Source organism: Hippoglossus hippoglossus, chromosome 17, assembly GCF_009819705.1.
Source record: "Hippoglossus hippoglossus isolate fHipHip1 chromosome 17, fHipHip1.pri, whole genome shotgun sequence".
Lineage (NCBI taxonomy): Eukaryota > Metazoa > Chordata > Actinopteri > Pleuronectiformes > Pleuronectidae > Hippoglossus > Hippoglossus hippoglossus.
In genome coordinates this window covers 3,920,154-3,941,370 of record NC_047167.1, presented here as the reverse complement: position 1 = coordinate 3,941,370, position 21,217 = coordinate 3,920,154, and the positions used below count along the sequence as shown (strand labels likewise).

The following is a 21,217-nucleotide window of genomic DNA, read 5'->3' as shown; positions in this document are numbered from 1 at the left end:
CAGGACACTTCCAAATGCAGCCCAGTGCAGTATATTCTGTTCCAGACTTAAGGTAACACAGGAACAGAGGTTTCCTGTTCACCATTGTAATTTAACAAGGGAGTCAAGGTGTTACGGCCCTCTGCGGTTTCCTTGCTGCCCATTAAGATGTGGGGCAGTGTGTTTTATTCTCCCACAGGTGAACCACTCCTCCACCCTACGCACCCTCTAGGGGATTCCTCCTGGAGCGCCGCCCTGCACCGCCCACTGGCTTCAGGACCCAGTGTTCACAGGTGGTAGCTGGCTCCTCCTTCAAATGCTACCAATCCGGCTCCCTTGTCCTTGTGGCCGATGATATAAGAAACCCTGTGTGATGTTGCCAGGGGCGGCTCAGATTTCACCTGATCAGTTCGTCTCAGTGCTTCTAGTGGTTTCTAAACGAGTATTGGTTTGCTCTAGGATTGTTGATGAGTGGTAACTTGTGAGGCACGTGTTCTGGGATTAAGGGTTTGTTTGGTGGGCTCTAGTTTAGTTTGTTGTTTTGCTTATTTCATTGTTGACTTCACTGAGACTCCTTTTGTTAGTTCACTAGGCCTTATGGGTGGCGTCCTGAATGTTCTTTGTTATGTATATGAAGGGGAGTTAAGTTTAATTAGCTGACAGTTTTTTTGTGTGTGAAACCGTCAGTCAGGGAAGTAGGGCCAGGGTTTAAAAAGAGGGCTTGTGTTTTGTTTATTTGATGATTTGGTGGTACTGTCCGCCCCTTAACCTTGTGTAGCAATTTTGTTCACTATTCACAGTTGTTAATGCAAATCATTTGTAGCACTATAACAATAAAAGGCTGCGTTGCCAGATTACATCGGCGCTGTGCTACTCCCCTTAGTCCTAGACCAAAACCGGGTTGTAACACAAGGGAACTAAACTAAAAGGTAAAATAAACTAACGTATTTATACTTAAACTTATACTTAGTTGGGAACAAAGACTCAACAAAGTACGTTTGTTGGAAGAAAAAACAACAACAAATTTGCTCTTTATTCCTCTCACTATTGCTATAATTTGTCTATGTCTGGGGACAAAGAGAAGTTAGCTACAGCTGTTAGTTTGCTCTCATCTTTATACTGTCCCTATTTTCCAGTTTCTCTCCAGGTTCCTCTTATTTTATCAGGCCTCATGTTACCCTCATAAGAAAATCCCCCTCCGCATGCACTTGAGAAAGTAAAATTCAATGTAAACATTGTGGTTAGGGCATAATATTTAAGGGGAAAAGTTTTCCTCTTGAGTTTCTGTCTAGTTGATGAAAAAGTGGTTCAACATCCATCTTTCCCATAACTATTAAATTAAGTAGGCTATGCTTTAAAAAAAGAAAAACAAAGTGAATCACATTTAATTGCACCTCTATCATAAAAGATAATGCTGTCATAATTCTTAGAGCATCTCTATAACAGAGGGAAGCAGAAATAAATAGGAGACTATATTTAAAGTGTACGTGCGCACAAAAGTTAAAAACAGCTCACCTGAGTCTCACTCCACCTGTAAAACAGTGTACGTGAATCTGCCTCAAAGTCCGCCCTCTACACGCCCACATTCAACCATAAATGGTCACTGCAAATCACCTCATGAATATTGAATAATCCTGCTGACCAATGGGTTTCTAGGGTTCGTTTGTGAGGTGGAAGTGAAGAAAGACAGATTGTTTGGAGGCCACAGAAGTGATGTCATTAATAAAGAAAATACACTGATACACGGCTGCTACTGCAAATAATACAGTGAGTGAGAGTGAGTACGATAGAAAAAACGGTGCCTGAAATAGACAAAGTAAAAAATTCTCATTTAAAGGTGGAGGGGGGAAAAAAGAATCACTTCACACTTTCAGAATGTGAGAAAACTTGTGGTATCGCCTGTTCGTATTTGAATCATCCCAAACTGCAGGATTATTACATTCAGAGACAGCTGTGATCCATAACATGTAACAGTATTATATTTTTTAACTGATTAAATGAGGCTTTACATAGAAAGGTAAATATCATACAGTGTTAATCATATCACACTGTCGGCTAATAAACCTGAGTGGTGAGTACTTGTGTTTGTACTGGGATGGTTCGGTTCCATTGGTCAATCTGTGTAATCCTGGACTCAGTTCAGCACAACGATCTAAGATCACAGATCTACACAATCTATATCATTTGATGAGTCAACATCATGGGAAAGGAAATCTTTGTGATCGCTGAACACTCGTTTCCTCCTCATCCTTCCATTCACTATTCTATTCCATTGTCTTGTCCCTGTGATAATAGCATGGCAACTGCAGCTGAGGCTTCTCCACCAATCAGATACAACACAGTGAACCATTTGAAACGTCGTCAGTTGACCCCCCTCAACACTCAGACACACACAAATAGACCAGAGCCAGATGATGAGCCGTTGTCTTTAAACATATCTTTTCTATCATCCTCAGACGTGATAAGACGTGTTATTAGTGTCAGAATCTCTTTGCAATATGCAATAATGACACTGCACCGCAGATGGGCATTTCAATAGCTGTATATGGTAGAGCTTGAATTAGAGCAGTCACTTTGGTGTCATAGACTGACTACATGATAGTGAATATCCTATCGCATGTTTACAAATGTGCATCCATTGAAGGAACATTCAGTGGCAGTTTCAAGAAAAGGTGCCTTTGAAAAGCAGACTCTCCTCCAGCAACAGGAGCTCGTGGTTGCTACGGCCACAAAGACTGTTGCTTTCAAGGAAATGGAAATTTCAACTCCAGGATGTGTTGAAAATGAATAATCCGGAAACAAATTACATGCCAGGTGCTACATTGAGAATTTCCTTTATTTGCTCTAATAGAGAAATTATTTTTTCTGCAGTGCAACACTCTCAACACTTCCCCCTTGAGCCTCACAAAAATATGATGTTGAACCAGCTTGCAAAAGAAAATAAACTTAACTCTGAAAATGAAGCAGGCCTCACCATGTACTTATCGTCTTTGTATTTTTACAGGCTTGCAAGATGTCCTTCCAGAGTTCCTGCGTGGGCGTTTTGTGGAGGCAGCCCTCAGCTATGTGGCCTGCAACTCAGAGGGTGAGTTGCTCTGCCGCAACAACGACTGCTGGTGCCGGTGCTCTCCCCGCTTCCCAGAATGCAACTGTCCCTTCGCGGACATCAAGGTCATGGAGGAGAACCTGGAGAAGAGCAAGGACGCCTGGAGCGGCTTCAACCAAGAGTTCATGGAATCAGGTATGGGCTGCGATGGTTTCCATGAAACCTGTTGAGCTGCTTACGATGAGGTTGGGTTGAATGAGGTTTTAGTTTGGCGGTTTCTTTTCTGGAACTACTTGTCATAGCTGTACCAGTGGATGTGTCAGGAATGAATGAGGTTTCAGCTTTAAGGTTGAACTTAACCCATATTTAATCAATTCATGGAGAGTACATGTTGGCATGGCGATTGTTGGCATTTTGTGGCACTTTTGGATTTTTAAATATGATGAAATGAAGCTGTATGCATAGAATTAGTGTGATTTTTTTCATATATTTCTAATACCGGTGATGGACGTTTAAGTTTGTGATGGCAGCTCAGTTATCTAGATTGTTTAGCTATGAGCAACGGCTCCAGTAGCTGCACACACCTTTGTGACAGACATGTTGTATGAAGTAGAGGCTTCGTCGGCCTGAGCCGTTCAGCACAGGCAGCTTGACTGAGACGGCTGGGCTAAAGCAACCATGACTGAGCCAGCGCGGTGGTCCCAAGCTGTTTGAACCACTGGCACAGGCAGACATGGTCTTGGCCACCTGGAAACTCCAGAGGAGAGAAGCCCTATACTTCATACGACAAGCCGAGGCTAGAGCAGCTGTGGACATCGAGGGGCAGGACAGGTTGGGGGACGTCTCTGAACGGCAGAAGATGTGCTGGTTTTTAGGGTTTGGTTTGAGCATAGATTTGAAAATGTGCATAGTTTTCCATTTTCCCATTATGGAGCAGTTGCTGGTGTCAGGGGCCTGTCCACCTTTGATTAGAGGGTTTTCACTTTTTTCAAATATTTTAATTGTCATGATGTCGGGACATCCCAAATGGTTGACTCTAATTAAGCATTGGCCACTGCAAGGTCCAAGACGGTTTGATGAACGTAGATTTTTTGTATAACTTTGGCAATAAATGTGATATTAAAACCAGCATCAATGTATTTTATCACAGAACAGTCATATAACTTAGTTTCCAGCTCAGTGTGCAGTATCACTTTAAAAACACATGCGTGACTGTGGAAATGATGAGTTTTTTAGAATATCCATTCTTTTTTAATGTGCACATAAAAATATGTGGATGAATAAATCATCACATATTTTCACCCACAAGTCTGGCTTGATTTTAAATTGCTTTAATTCCTTCAAACCATGATGTGGAGAAGTCTTTGTTTGAGCCCATAAAGTGGAAATTCAGAAAAGAAATTGTTCAAGTAAACGCCTGCAAGTCATTATCCACAGCCAAGTAAGTTAATACAATGGTGGCTGAGCCCATGGCCCACCAACGTTTCCTTCTGCTGCAGATTCACATCAAAAGCTTTTAACTGGCAAACCACAAGTTGACTTCATGAAGTAACGTGTTGAGTTTACAGTGAGATTATCGTTACAGTGTCGAGAACAGCCCCGGGCGACAGTCTGAACAACTCCAACTTCTCAGGGTGGATACCGACTCCTTTCACTGTATCCTGCCGTTCACAGACTCATGTCGTGTGCAGCATGAAACTACACAAACAAGATGAAGGTCATTTATTCACTGACTTTCTTATTAAAATGTCAATAGCCTAACAATGTTGTGACCGGCAGTATTAAAGTGCAAATGACGTTACCCACCAAGTAAATCGACCAGGACTGAAATTATACATACATAAAATACTCAGTGCAAGTCCTCCCTCATTATGACATTTTGATTCTGCGTCAGGCTGAGGAGGTGGTGAACGTGTTACAGTGAAGCTTTGACAGCTGGACTGAAATTGTGTTGCGTAAGAATGTTCCAGTCCCACATACAGCAGGTAGGATGGTGATGATTTATTGCTCCACGGTGAATTGCACTTTATTCCCACCAACACTCAATTCATGCAGTGTGTACCTGTGAAGTGTTGTTCTAACGGTGGCTGTAATCACTTGTGATATTGACAAATACAGCTTAGTCATGGAGGATGTGCGGTAATCTATTGGATAACAGTTCAGTCGCTGCTCCTTTTTTCTTCATAAAGACCAACACGTTACATTAAAAAGCCTCATGTGTGAGCTTCTAATAACTTTAGTACGCTGCATATTACCTGTTGTGTATGAGGGCGAGTTAGTGTTATATGGATAATACTCGCAATACTCCTGGTTTTATCTACATTTTTAATTGATGGGGTGAAAGGATGTTGTCTTTCTGGGACAAGGAGACCAGGTCAAATAAGGTCTGAATGAACCCGATGCCAAAGTGAACCCAGAATCTGACTCAAAACATGGTTAATGCGACAACTTAGTAAAAAACAGTACAAGCAACAGTGACCATCAGCCACCATGAGATCTGTGATAGCAAAACCTGTGCGCAATGTAGGCCTACTCATCTTACTAATAATTTTAATTTATACAAGGTATGAATATGTTATTTCTTATTTTAAAAGCTACATCATTACAATTTAAAGGGACATTTTAATTTTAATTTAACTTGAGTCTAAATCTTATAGCTGTAACTGTAGTGGTAACTAAATCTCACTAACTTAATTGCTGATGTCATCTGGAGCCAGATGTTAGTGATAGTGCTGTGGAGCCGTGGCATCGAGATCCCATCATACACCTTTGTGACCAACAGCGAGTCAGTCTTAGCTGTCAATCATGACATTTCACCCTGTTTTAGCATTAAATACCTAAAACTAAACTTATCACCAAAATGGCGCTTGAACATACATCTGTAGGACAGAAGCCATTTTGGAGAAAAAACATATTTTCCTGTGCTTTGACTTTTTAGTTTTGTACATGGAAGCATAGTTCATGACCCATACTGCAGCCAACCACCAGGGGGAGATCAAGATGGTTTGGCTTCACCACTGGGAGCTGTCACATTGTCAGTCTTTATATACAATCATTGAGTCGGACATGTGACTGACAAATCCTCAGAGTAGTTAAACTGCCACAGAGATGCTGCCTGGTTCACTTTTTGCTGTGCATCCAGAGTTTCGTCTTTTCAGATGATTGACTTTAGTTTTTGGACTGATCATGTCTCTGGTCCTTCTGGACTTCATTGTCACATTGTTGTCAGTGCTCCATGAGTTCCAGCCGGTTGAGCCCCATACACCCCATACACTATTTTATCATTTGTTAACTTTAACACCTTTAAATACAATATCAACTAAGCAGTGTTGTCATAAGCCAGAATCATTATTTAAGGGCTCACACTTACCTCTTTGTTGACTGACAGCAGTACAGCAATTAGGATGTCAAGGATTAGTAATGTTAGTAATAGTTGTAATATTCACCTGTAGAAGAGAGATAAGAGGGAACACTAGTTAATACTTAAAAGTTAAAAATAAAGCATCTGAAGTTATGAGAAAAAGTGTGTAGAGCTGTTCCCCATCATATGAAATTAAGAAGACAGCTTCAGCAGAGTGGGACTCATTCACACTGAGCTAAACTATCTTAAGATGCTCAATAATTTAAAAAAGGTTAAATTTTTGGATTCTCTAAGAAAAACAAGACGTATCATTGTTACTCAGTGGAACTCAGCCCCAGTTATCTGTGTTTGGCTTACTGTTTGAAACTGCTACATTGTTAAACACAAAATGGTAATGCATGACAATGTTTTAAAACCTGTAGTGTGGAAGCAGTGTCTTGGCACCCGCCGGGCAGCAGTGATGGAGACCCCATCAGGTGTATAATCTCATTCTCCTGAAACCCATTTTCAGTTTGCTGGGCTGCTTCCTGGAAACTATTCATCACAGAGAGTGAGACACGAGTGTCATCCACTGCCGCAATGATAAATAACAAGTCATGCATCATTTCTTTAAGTAGCTCTTTGTTGTTGTTTTTCGTTTTACTATATATCTCTCAAGTTATCGCCAGCTCACTTCTTAATGACTTGGAAAGTTAAGGCAGGATTTAATTTGAGGCAAAGTGTGTGTGTGTGTAAAGGTATTACTCATACTGGAGACCTGAATTCTTAAACACATCATGGGGACTTGTCATCTCACTCATGGCAACAAAATACAAGTAAATTGTTAAATTGTAAGGCAAGACATGGTTTAAGGTCAGGGTAATGTAAGGTTATGGTTATGTTAGGGTTAGCAGAGTGTTGGCTATGGTTAAAGGGGACCTATTATGCTCTTTCTTATTTTCAGAGGTAAATATAATATTACAATGTTGAATAGTCATGAAACATGGTTAGAGTTTACAAAAATTGGCTAAATGCATGTAAGAGTAATCCCTGTTAGCTACGGGGAGCAGGACTTTTCTTTTGTGAACGTCTGGTTTCCAATGTTTTTTTTCACCACTGGGAATTCTGACATTAGTTTGAAATATTTGGATATAGCCACGCCCACCTAGCAGAAGGAGTCGGAGTATCTCTTCAGGAAATGAATGTAAGTGAGTGTAATGTCCTCTTGAGCTGTGTGCTTCGTCTACATGCATGACACCTATTTTTCATTCTGATTCTTTTTTATTAGTATATTCAGTTTTGCGCCCGACCTGTGTTAGAAACATCGACCTGACCACTTGCCCGTAGTGAATTCCTTGGATAATAAGCAACTGACTCAGACATTTGCGTTCTCACATACAGCCCCTCTGGATAATTTGAGGAAATTATGCTGAGTTCAGTGCATGTCTGAAAGCAGCACAGGAGACATGACTGTGTGTGTGTGTACATGTTGGAGAGGTGTTACCTATATTGTGGGGACCTAAATCCGTCATATTCTATTACTGTTTAACTCTCAACCCTCCAGCCCCTGAATTTGCAAATTGTTGTTGTTTTATTTTCTGCTGCATATTAAATCTTTGTAAAGATGCACTGACAGTCCATCACAGAGGAGGAAGACAAGCATTTGTGAGGCTTTCTTGTTCTGCTGATGTTGTGGGATTTCTTCTTGCCTTTTCCACTGTTTGTCACAGCAAACGAGGCCTTTACGTACTTTCAGGTAACGAGCTAAAGATATCACAAAAGGCTTCCTGGTTTGTTGCGAGCACATGACAGACGGCGCAGACGTGCATATACTGTGCACCCACAGGCATGTATCCAGGGGTCATCAAAGTTTTATCTAATTTGAGGGGAACACACAACCACTCACACATGCACACACATGCAATCGCCTCATGCAGAGGCAAGTTAGGGTGAAAAATGACTGCAGGGAGTTGCAGGAGGGTAATCTACATGGCAAATAATGTTTGACTTTCAGTACTTTGTTTATCAGTAGTCATTGTCTCTGTATTTGTATCTCTACCCCCACTCTTCTCTTATACACATATGCGCGCGCACACGCACACACGCACACACACACACACACAGTGACGTGGGCTATTGGGTGTACTCTTGGGTGTCTGCAGGAATGGGCTGATAAATTTATTGAGGTGATAGGAAAATAACTGGGAGGATTTTGTGTGTGTGTGGGTGTGTCGGAGATTATTCATGTGTGTGTCAGAAAGACAGAAGGAAGACAAGGTAGAGACTAAATCATGTTGTGTGTCTGTGTGCGGGAGAAAAGAGGAGAAAAAAACCCTCAAACCTAAGCGACTCACTACTATTTCCCAACTAAAGACCCAAGGCTAGCTTGATATCTGTATTTATACCCTGTAAGTCACAAGATTAATACGAACATTTTCCTCATTATGTGAGTGGTTCAGTAAGTGGTTTTATATGAACTAGAGCAGTGCTTGTTCTAAACCCGGCCGTTTGGAATGGGCTGTTAACTTGGCCTGTGTTAACGCTAAAGAGCTACTTCAGAATTATTCTTTGTCATTAGTGAGTCTTCCTCAAACAGTATATTATACTGTCGCTTTGTATTGTTTGTGTGAACGACATTGTGTGCAAAGATTTTTATAATTATAGTGCAGTGTTCATCCTGTCTGGTTTGTCTGCGGGGAAGATTTTATAGTCAATAGTTTTCATAAAACTGCTTTATCGCAGTTCATGTAAGTTTGAATGATTGACTTTATTTTTACATACATTGCATGTCGGCTGTTTGAGAGGTCTGTTAAGCAATCGACATAATCTTCAGACCCAAGTTCTCAAATTTCAAAATAAAAGCTCAGTAATTCAGCTCATATAAACCATTGCAGCAACAAAATGCACATTGTTTTACTTTAAAGACTATTATTGGCCGCAGGCTACCAGTTGCCTACCAGTGCTGTAGTTTACCTGAGGATGTAGAAGAAGACATGTTCAGTTCGGTCCACAGACTGAAAGCACACGGCCCTGCCCCCACTGACTGCTACAGAGCTGTGGCCGCCTGTCAAATTACATGTTATTAATATTGAATGTATCATGTGTCCAAATCGCACCAAATTCAGCACTGCACATCCCGAGGCAATGTACAATCCACATGCAAAGTGTGCTGGTAAGATGAAGGGCTCGCGAGATATGCATTCCACATACAAACAGACAGATGCTTGTATGTACAGTAGGTGAATGTAGTTTATGTCAGCACTTGCCACCTGCTCAATAACACTCCAGTATTTAATAGTATTCAACAGACCCCCCCGTCTTAAAGATATGGTTATCATAATTTTAATATTGTGAACTAATCAAATGATTTGTCCAAACTAATTGGAAATTGGTCAAAAATGCATAATTGATTCATCGATAAAACAATAGATTTGTTGGGGACTATTTTCAGCTGTGGATTAACAGACATTTCTGACACTACTGAGTATTTACAACAGCACACATATCCACTACTGAGTAATCATCATAGTGAATGCCTGACTTTTTATTTCAAGTAAGTAACGAGTGAGTTACATGAAGAGAAGATGAAGCCAGGTGGTGTGAGCAGTGAGGTCTCAGCCACCGTGCATGTTGCAGGGAGTGAGGACAGGGTGTAACTCACTAATGAGGTCACCACTCATATAAGAAACATAAGATGGAGCCTCTCTGTAATTGGGATTCAATTCCCTGCTCCAAGGGTGACAACGAGGCAGCGTTATCTTCTCCCCTGAGAGAGAGAGAGAGAGATGGAGAGAAGAGGATTCATTTATTTTCATGAAGAGAAAGACTTCTCTTCTTACATCTTCTGCTGGATCCAGTGGACGTTGGTCAGAGGAGGGATTTATACATTAACTGTAAAGCATTAGAACCATCAGAACAATGTTTGATCAGTTGGTAATTCAGCTCTTTAGATTACAGTGGTGGAAGCAAGTGAGCAATGGGAAATCTTAGATGTTTCAGTCCTGGTTGATTTAGCAGCACATAATACTACAGGAAACAGAGTAGTGGAGGCAGAAAAACGAACCCTTGTCATTTTGATAAAGATCAATAATTGTCCCTTCCAATATTCTGCGAGCAACAGTAATCTGATTTCATGCTGCAGATGCCTGTCAACGCCAGGACACAGAGCTGGTTACCTGGCTGAGAAGCTGGAGAGGTTTGGCCTGTTACCTACAGCTCTTCAGCTCCCTGTGGCCCAAATTCCATTTCCTGTGGCGACTTCATAACAAAAGTCAACTCATGTTCCCCAGTTCAATATTTGTTATGTGATATTGCAGCAGTAGGAAATGTTTGCTTTGGATTAGAAGCATTTTTAATCAAGCATTTCTTTCTCACAGACACCAAGATCAAGAAATATTGCAACACTTTCATCAGTGTGAGGCTTATACCTCTTTCACGCCATAAAAATGTTGGTATATATACACCTTCATTTTTCAGGTACATTGTCCCTGATGTGGCCTTTTTCTTTTGATATCACGAACACACTAAAAACCGAGGCGCTCGCTTACCTATTTGTCTTGAAAAATTAGCGTGTTCACTGCTGATCAGATCAAACCCCATGTCTACTGCAGAGTCATTTGACCCGGGAGTGAATGCAGATTGTATCCATTCCCACTGCAGACAAAAGCTTTAGCATGGTAGATTGTTGGTGGTAAATAGTGGCTGGACATTTATGTGTTTAAATGTTGTATTTGTTTGTTCTTTGTTTGCATGCTAACATTGCCACTGATCACATTAGCATTACATGACGGTTGCCATACCAGCATTTAGTGTTATGACTGGCCCATGAACAGAACTTTAAAAATTACTTTTGACTTTCTCATCATTTCTTTTTTCCAATGAGCAACACAGCCTCAGCGAGCTGCCTGTGTGCTTCAGATGCACGTCCCTCAGTCCTATTCATTAAAAGGCTAATAATGAGGCACACTTGTTGTTTTCACTTCATATCAAAAACATGCCCTGACCTGAAGAGATGCAGGCAGCCATTTAAAGATCTTCAGCTTTGCGAGGAGCCATTATACGTGCTGCATCACAATGCTCAACACCAGTCACACTGTTAATTGGATGTGCTTGGCTTGCTGATCCAATTTGTAACGTCCATGTGTGAAGGAGCAGGTTGGTAATGTAACCATTAGGCCGACTAGTCAGACCGTGAGGCAAAGTACATTAAATTGACTCACAATAACAACAGCAACAAGAACAGCCGAGACAAGTTTTTGTGTTGTAAAACTCACTCTGGCTGTCATTGAGTCAGTACGCACGTACGCGGCAAAGCCCAGCTTCTCTCCACTTAAGTACAAATCAGCAGGATAAGTATTCATTCAAATCCAGAGCCCTTCAACAAGAATAGAAGGACATGTTTAACTTACAAAAGCCCTCTGATGGCACAAACTCAACAGCTTCTACCAGGAATCCATCATCTCATTAGGAGCTCTGTCTGTGGCACACTATGGAGGAGGGTTATTTCTCTCTCCTGTTGTTCAGTGGTTAGCATTTACAAAGCAGGCTGTGAGTACATGTACCTGAGAGGAACGTCCTGGGACCAGGCTGGAGTATACTAAAACGCATGGACACTGACCATGTGTGTAATGGCATACACAGGAAGCATTTAGTAGTTAGTAGCAGAACTGTTGCAAGTTGCTTGAATACTCGCATGTCTCACTATGCATTAACACTGTTGCATCATTGTAAAATGCAGAATTTCACCGCACAACAGGATCAGTGACGCTTGTACTTGATTATCCAGGTATGTGAGGCTAATGCCAGTTGTTTTCTGCCAGAACGGGGGTCATGTGATCGGAGCCTGATGAATCAGCGATGGCCACATTGTGACCGAAAAGATCCAAAAAGCAAGCGGGTGTGAGTTTCTACGCCCGTTGTTCTCATACTAAAATGGGGCCAGCAGCATTTCTAAAATTCTCCTTTTTAGTGGCTCTAAAACTCCGGAGTAGTGTGGACGCCAGGCGGATCGGTAGCAGAGTTTCCAAACAAAAGTGTTGTAGTGTGGATGTAGCCAAGGTTGATGGACGGGGCAACACACACTGACGACTGTTTGACCACAATCTTTCTTAACAATCTACCCTCTGTGTTGAAGAGAAAATCCATCTTTTGCCTATAAATATTTACCTTGCCGAGTGGTCATTTCACATCATTGACCGGCAGCACTGCTTAACCATAATCTCCTTGTTATAACTCGCAGCCATATATCATGGATGAATCTATAAATCCAGATCATTAATGTTTACATCTTCCTCTCTCTATCTCATTACACGTCCACTAATGTTTTCTTCATCTTCGATCTGTCTGCTACGTCTTCCTCCTGTATTTTTACAACGCAGTACGTCTTCTAATTGTCCCTCTTCCTCCATTATGTTGATTAAAAAGCCTCCTTGAAAGCTAACACAAATCTGTTTGATACTTGGTACCGCCTACAAATAGTCCTGGCACGGATTCCACTCAACGCTATCAGAACATCGCCCGCTTTAAATCTCTGCCCATTTCCACCTTTATTGCCGTCATAAAGCATGCTGCCTCAGTGTGCAGATGTGTGCACTTCCTGGAAATATCAAGACAACAAAAGGAGGAGGGATTATTTTAGTCCCTCAGACACATTTTGCCTCAGATCAAGATTTGGCTTTTTGGCAACCTCAGCCTTCTCATTTAATTTCCTTCTTTGATTTCACAAGAGGACCATGTTTGGCACAGGCAGCGCTCTTCACTTCCACATGTCCTCCTTTTTTTCCCATTGTCTTTTTTCTCAGTTGTTCTCCAGGCTCTCTGTCTGCCATGCTTCTTTTTTCTATTTTTTTTTTTTTTTTTTACAGTAGGAATCCCCCAACCAAATCTTTCTTCCAGCATGCTTTTGTTACAGCTGTTGTCATCGCTGGGTCTCTCAGTACTTTGAGCGTGAATGGAAACATAAGCGTGTGTTACACTGTGGATTAAGGGCTTCATTACAGTCCGGTGTGCTCATCTCACCAGACTCTGAGGCACAAGAGCCTTTCTACCATGGCATTAGATTTCCATTGGCAATGAAACCTGTGTGTCACCACTGGTATTATTTATTATATCTTTTTTTTTTTTACTTTTGAAAAGAGCATGTTATATGCACAAAATAACTTGGAAAGCATTACAATTGTAATCTGTTTGTTTTTTTTCATTTGAGAGGATGAGAGACCAGTGATTACTTTGCATTGATGTTTCTAAATGTAAATCTAAAGGAAATGTACTGCACTCAGCCCCTAAACCCATGGCAGCTCAGCAAGTCTTGATCAAAGGCCAAAGATATGCATATAGGCACCGTACAAATGTGTGATTAAGGAGGAAGCGGTAAACATTCGACATTGAAAAAAAAAACACTACAAGACAAACTTTGTATCAACTGCTAACATGATCAGCTGCACCGCCCCATTTTAATCATGTCTTTATCAATCAGAACAGATATGTTGTAGATTAATGGGGGAATAATGAAATTGGACAGGTTAATAACTGCTTCTATCAGTATTTGGATGACAATGCAGGAAACTTGCATGTTAAGGAATTTTGGAGAAACTTTATGGGTGAACTAATGGGGAGAATACGGGTCACATTTTAAATTAAATATAGGATTTATGGGTACCATCATTTTATTGATGAACTGAAGTGAGGAATCGTAAACTCACTTGGAATGGGGCATCTCTATAAATGACATCCCCATAGCGTAGAAAATGATAATCATACAATCTTCCCCCAACATCTCAATGGACCTGTTTCTATAAAAAACGGAGCTGGTTGATGTGTAGAACAGGAGAGGTGGTATTTTGTATAAAGTAGTATCATCTGCATCAGGATGTATTGATAGTTATGTTCAAAAGGGGAAATGGTTCTAATTTTGGAACCAGTTATAGACATCTTTTTGACACTGTGACAGTCAATGACAGAGAGGGACAGACGGACAGAGAGGGAGCTTTAACCCCAGACGTGGATTTATTTTGTTGTAGCTAAAAACAAGTTTGAGAACTAATGCTCAGCCTTTTTTGTTCAAGTGATGTGTTGTTCTTGAAGTGGAGTGTATGAGAAGCAGAAAGGTGTTACTTGTGCTCCCCTGCTTTTAAGATTTAGTTTTTTGTTTGCTCTGATTAGGCAATAAAATGTATTCCTTGATTCTTATGTTGTTGTTATTTAACCTGTTTGAAATGTATAGACTGCCTGTAGTAACAACTGAAGGATGATTTTCACAGTAACCCCGACTGCACTTAACACACTTACGTATATATGCGTATGTATGTGACATGTTAAGAACCGGAAAATAGGGCTCCCCTGAAAGCTGTGTAATTTGAACCCTGATTATAATAACTGCTGTTCATTTTTATACATAAGGACCTGAACCAATTTTCATGCTAGAATAGATTATATATGTAACGAGATGCGTATGCTTAATGATGATTCATCTACAGTGGGTTACTCACAGGATAAGTCTCCTTATGATGGCAATACCATGTTCAGTGTAGAAGAGGAAATGCTCTTCCACACTTTAACCCTTTGTGACAAGCTATGCAAACCCTTTCTAATGCACACAACATGGGTCAATATTGAATTGAATCAGCTTTATTGGCCATGTATGCGTACGCATACATGGAATATGACTGTTTTTTCCATTGCTCTCAAAGCACTTACACAGAAATAGACAAATACACAAAAAACTAGGATAACAAGGCAGAATGAGATGCTGCCACTGCCATGCTTCACCATAGGGACTTGTGCATCACCACTATAGGGACTTTATGGCATGTTTTTGTCCTGATATGCAGGGTGGCTTGTGTGAACATTTACACAGGACTGTGCGTTTCTAAATCGTAACCAGTAAAGTCAACTTGCCAGTGGTGGACTCGAGTTACAGTCAAGATAAAGACATCTTAAAGATAATTCATGCAAACTGGATGCTTCTGACCACAAGTTGAATCACCAAAGCAAATTATCTTTATACTTCTGTAAGAGATTATTGCTGAATGAAGAAATGCCTCAAAATGTTTGGAAAATGTTGTCTGAGTCTCTGGGATGTGATTTAATTTATTCAAGTAGCACAGCAAAAGAATGGCAACTGCATCACAAATAACATTAAAAAGAAACCATGTTAATCCTAATGCGGAAACGCATGATGTCTGTGTAACCAATGGGATAACATTTATCATTCATTTATTAATAATGAGCCACAACTGCTCCAACTCAGATCTTATTTAAGAATTGGCCCAGGCACTTAAATCAGAGTACACTTTCTGCCGAGGTAAACTGTCGTACTGTAAACAGATCTTACAGAGTCTCTCTCTCCAGTCTGTGTGCAGTTTCACGTTCCACTCTTGTTTCCAGGTGAAATATTCATCGTAGCGTTTCTTGTCCTTTGCCAGCTCTTGTAGATACTTTCCTAACTCTTTTACCGACGCAAACTCATCAACGTGGATGAAGGAATTAGGTGGGGCCACAGCTTTGTAATCGGTCAGCGGCGGTCCAAGGACAACAGGAACTGACCCACTTTGATAAGCATTCTTCCACAACTTTTCCGTGATATAATCTTTGGACAATGAGTTCTCAAAGGCCAAATAGAAGTAGCAGCGAGAGATTGTCGGTAAGAGGTCAGTGGAGGAGAGGCTGTTCTTTGTCCATTGCCCATAAACCTTCACAGGAGCTGCGGCATTGAGCTCGCTGTACACTTGGCTTCTCTTCTGGTGCCTCTGGTAGTTGCTGACCACCCAGCAGACCAGAGAGCTCTTATTCCGAAGGTCGTTTGCCACCGGATGTCCTCCGGTCTCCTTTGGTAGCAGCTCGCCATATGGTGCAGCGACGTCAGAATCCCTCCTGTAGGTTATCGTCATGTTGAAAATATTTGCAAACTGTCGCAAGTTTCCATTGTGAACGGGGGCCTCCAGGGACATCCAGGCCCACCTCTGGCACTGTGGCCGTGGAAGAGCTAACGGCAGTTTCTGGCGTCCCTGAATCAGCTCTCTGTTGTGGAAGACCACCACATCAGCCGAAGAGAACAAGGAGCGCTTGTCCACCAGTCTGCAGCGAGGGATGCGATAGAGGTCCCAGCACACGTCACCCTCCAGATTATTAGACATGCCGAAGGGCCAGTACCACAACAAGATGGTTACATTTCTGCTGCTGTTGCTGCCGCAGTTACAGACGGCGGTTGGATTTATGGCTGTCAGACTGCCGAGTCTTCTCAGCCAGCCATTGTAAAGACACAGCAGTAAAACACAAGGGAAGGAGAGGAAGAGGCACTTCTTCATTTTCAGTGTTATCACCTCCCTGTAGCAAAAGGGAATCAAGAGGTAGGATTATGAGGGAGTTATATTTGTGTCTTTAGATGTCACATATGTTAGATGTATATATGTTAGTGACATTGACCAAATTAAAAATTCAACATGCTCGACAAATGATCTTTTCTTAAAGATGGCTTCTGACATTTTATGTAGTCCTTATCAGACTGATGTATGTACACATGCTTATTATTCCAGAAAGTTTGTTATCGGTCGCGTGTGTATTGGCGGAAGTTTGCTACCTCACCTTTATTACTTCAACTGATTTTGTGTCGTATTACATTGCAGTCGATTCAGAACAGTAGCTGCAGAGAAGGGCGAGGCGTCTCATCTGTTTGGATTATTGGTCTTTCCTATATTTCCACATAATTCAGTTGAATTCAAGTCCAACAAGACGCCGCTCACACCGTCTGTCCTGAAAGATCCAATCACAAGAGGTCAGTGGTCAATAGGAGTGCGTCCTGAGATCGGGGGTGGTCTGGGACACAGCCCTGCTTCCTCTGACCCGCATTTTTATGCTTCTCGTGGCCATACGTTGATTTGTTTGTGATCACAATATCAACACATAATCATTTCAATTTTTTAAAGATCTGCCGCTCATTGATTCATTCAAACCCTCCCGACTCTACTCGCTGTTTCTCGCTTGAGCTGACACACACACACACACACACACACACACACACACAGTGTCAATGGACGCCTCTGTAAACTCAGACTGTTTAAAACAGCATCATTTGTCTTCGCGGACACAAATGACGTATGTGATTATTTGCATATGGAGCAGGGAAGTGATGCCAGGTGCGGATCTCTCAGGACGGATGTTGATACCAGGTCTGAACTAGCCTGTTTGTCATTGTGTTAATGTGTTGTAAAAAACATTTCAGTATTATTGCAAAACGTTTCACTGGAATTAACATAAATGCCTGTGTACATAATAAGCCAGTTACTCCTGTTTGTGAGAGTATTTAGCTGTTGGTGAAGTCTTTGCCAATCAAGATGGAGGCTGTGACTCAGCACTGAAGTCACACCACCTCTGCCCGTCCCCCTGTGCTCTTACATCAGGTAGCTTGGGGATCTGGATCAGGCTTTGTTGAAGAAGGTCTTCAGGCTGCGGGACAAAGGAAAAGACATCAGTCTTGATAGTTGATACTGCTTTGTGACATTACCATTTCTTTCTTCTTATATTTCGAAATTTTTTATCCGAATATCAAATAATTTTACTACAATACACATGAAGCATTGGGTTATACAGTTAATCTACATAATGTGAGATTCATATTTTAACAAGTGAATCTAATGGCAACATCTCCCTCCGCCCCTGGAGACTCCTCTCTGATATAAACGCGCCTGTGATGGCGACACCACCACGGTGGACACATTTCCATAGTTTCAGTGTGCTGTGGTGACTGGGCGAGGCAGGATTGTGTTGCACACTTCCTTTAGTACAAGAGAAATGTTCCCCTTTTATACCGCCACTCATCAGTCGTAGCCCGAGGCCTCGTACCTGTGGAACTGGTCGTGGAAACGTTCACGGTGACCTTGGAGGGTATCAGCAGGCAGACCTGAAAACCATGACAGGATTTAAGCAATGCAGGGATATACAGAAAGAAAATGAACATCACGGTCGATATATTGAATTACTTTAATGATGCATAAACTTTCTACATGGATTTTATAAGCAGAAACATATTCGTAACATATAATAAAACATTATTATTATTAGAATAATAATAATAATTAAAATTACTCCAGAATACCTACATTTTCACCACTTTCTAATTTTCTGCAAACTTTGGTAACGATTTGAGCATGTTAAAGCCCTCAAAAAGCCAATTAATTTGCCTGAAAAAAGAAAATTAATAATAATAATAATAATAATCCTTACAATTTCAATAGGGCCTCCCACTGTCTCCTACTGTTCGGTGCTCGGGCCCTAATTAATCTCTAATGGATTTCATGGAGCCCTCAGTGAAGGTCATCCTAACCCCATCATGATGTTATTCAGCTACTGAGAAGGGATTGAGTGTCTTCCACTGCCAGGCTTGAGCAACTAGAGATTCACATCAGAGATCACAAAAGAACACTGGCCACAACTGCCTGAAAGGAGAAAACCCTGTAGAATGGGAGTATTATTTAATGTCCTGGATTTTAGCCATGATCATGAAAATGAGGTATTCAATTTTCTTTAGGAAAAACAACACAGCAGTCAGTGTTTGGAAGGTTAAAGTTTTCTCCTTTTCCCACAATCCATCAGCTCTTGTCCTGTGGGACTGGTCAGTCTCACTCCCAAGTCACCACATACACACACTGGGTCAGGATCGGGCCTCATCTTTTTAATTCACAGGGTAGCAGCGCTCTCTCTGGGTTAAAGTTGATGCATGAATGAAGCGGACCGCAGCCCCAGGTCTGTTGATGCATATCTGACCAAACTGCATTGTTGTTTTGAAGTCACAGTGAACTTTTGTCTGTGGTAAACTGAACACAATGTTCACCCAACCCTAACTAAGTGCTAAGAATCTGCTAACTTTAATAAATCAACCACTGTATTCATTCAAAGGAAGACAAATGACACAAATGAGTCTGTATGTGACAAGTTGGAGCTTTCACTAGAACTCATTGATCAATATTTGAGGGGTCAGGGACTGACGGCCCTGCAAAGCTTCCCCCTACCCCTGATTCTTGAACATGAGTGTCCTAGTGGTCTGAAGTTAATGAGCAGTCTAGGCCCCAGACATGTTGACAGTAGAGCTAAAGCTCGGAGCCAGGGCCGCATACATTCGAAGTGCAAAGAGAGCACACACTGTCCAACTAACTGTCTGCTGACTGGTGCTGAGCAGGAAGTGAAGCAGCTGCTTGCTGTGGCTGGAAATAAGACAGTATAAAAAATAAAGAGTATAAATCTCTGTAAACCTGAGGCGAGCTGCAGATCCAGGTGATAATTCTTAGAAGGGTTTATTGCTCTGAGTCACCCTTTTCACATTGTCACATTGTTTTCACATCATTTGATGCATTGATGTCATAAAAGTATAAATTATGGCTGCTTTAAGGGTTAGGTCTTAGTGCTCTTGGCCATCATCCCCATCTGTATTATACTGGCTGGGTTAAATACTGAGGTTAAACCACTAAAAGTATAGTCTAATAAGACCAAAAAGTGCAGTGTAACTGGCTTATTCAGAAGAAAAATAATACAAGTACAAAATATATATATTTATATATTAGAATTAACTGTGGGATTCCTGATGTGATTTGAAGCTGAAAATACAGAAAACCTGGAATAGTAATATTATATAAATGAATATGATGAAAGAGAACAAATTGTATACACTTGTACACCCTTACCTCTCCTCTAGTGCCACCATCAGGACCAAACTTGCAGTTGTTCTTAATATGAATAACAACATTTCGAGGCCTTTAATATTTACAATTACATTTACTAAACACGTTGACTCCCCAGGGGATGGACCATTTCCATCTGCCTATTCGAACAACAGCCCATTGTAGATAACCTGTGCAGCTGCTTCACCATCTCTTTAAGTGTCTAAAAGCCAGATGCTCATTAATTAGGCCTGCAAGTACAAAATGGTTACATCAGGGGAGAACATACAATCATTGTGTGTTATTTTATGTTTAGCTTATTAATTTGTGCAACACACACACACACACCTCGTGAGATCTTAACTGGTTACATACCGTTGGTTCTTGTTATGCTGACTGGATTTTTGAGATGAGTGTGTTCTCAGTCCAAAACAATGGGCTTAGACAGGAGCGTCTTGTTTGCGGCTTCTCTACCTTTCCTCTCTGGGTCACTGGCTTTGTTTTTCTGTAAAATCTTGCAAACAGAAGTATGCTGCTACTGGTCACTGCTGGTGTGTCTTGATGGGAATCAGCAGGGGAACAAAAGCATTTACAGGACCCGGGCAATGGAGGAGTATAGGGTGTGTGTGTGTGTGTTTGTGTGCTTGCTTGTTTGCAGAGGCACACACACACAGAGAAGCACCATTTACCAGCATTGCACAAATCTATTGGGGTTTTTATTCGATCAAATAAATAATAGTGCATGCTCTGAAAATATTTATCCATAAGAAAATGGATGTTAATGTAGGTGATTATTATGCAAAATGATACAATTGTTACAAGTACTGGACGGATGAACCCTAATGTGAGACACAGAGGGAAATGGTTTAAAGGGGATTTGTTTTAAAAGATCAACAGTCCGGGGGGGGCTGGAGTTAGTCAGTGAGAGCAGGTGAGGCAGATTTGTGGCTGAAGGCTGGGCTTGGCCTGGTGGCATGTGCCGGTGGTTGGTGATACTGAACACAGGGAAAAATAATGTGAACGAGGAGGAAAGAAACTTCACAAGGAAATACTTTAAGCAAACACAAACAAATATCCTTACTGCTCCCGGATCCGGGGTTTAAATACTGCAGGGCGCCAGGTGATTGGCCGACAGGCGAGCTCACAATGGAGGAGTGATCGCCAGATTGAAGCCGGGTGTGCAGAGGAGAGTCTAGGAGCCAC

General features: G+C 41.4%; 1 protein-coding gene and 1 long non-coding RNA gene across 2 annotated transcripts in view; both read left to right on the top strand.

Annotated features, from left to right (window-relative positions):
- Nucleotides 1-21,217, top strand: part of LOC117778781 — a 346,339-nt gene that overhangs the window by 194,815 nt on the left and 130,307 nt on the right. The gene's annotated exons all lie outside the window — the stretch shown is intronic.
- The window catches only part of brinp2 (bone morphogenetic protein/retinoic acid inducible neural-specific 2), a 220,918-nt gene that overhangs the window by 158,910 nt on the left and 40,791 nt on the right, over nucleotides 1-21,217 (top strand). The window contains exon 6 of the mRNA XM_034614569.1: nucleotides 2,984-3,220. Coding sequence (XP_034470460.1) covers nucleotides 2,984-3,220 — 237 coding nt within the window. The remainder of the gene's footprint in view (nucleotides 1-2,983; nucleotides 3,221-21,217) is intronic.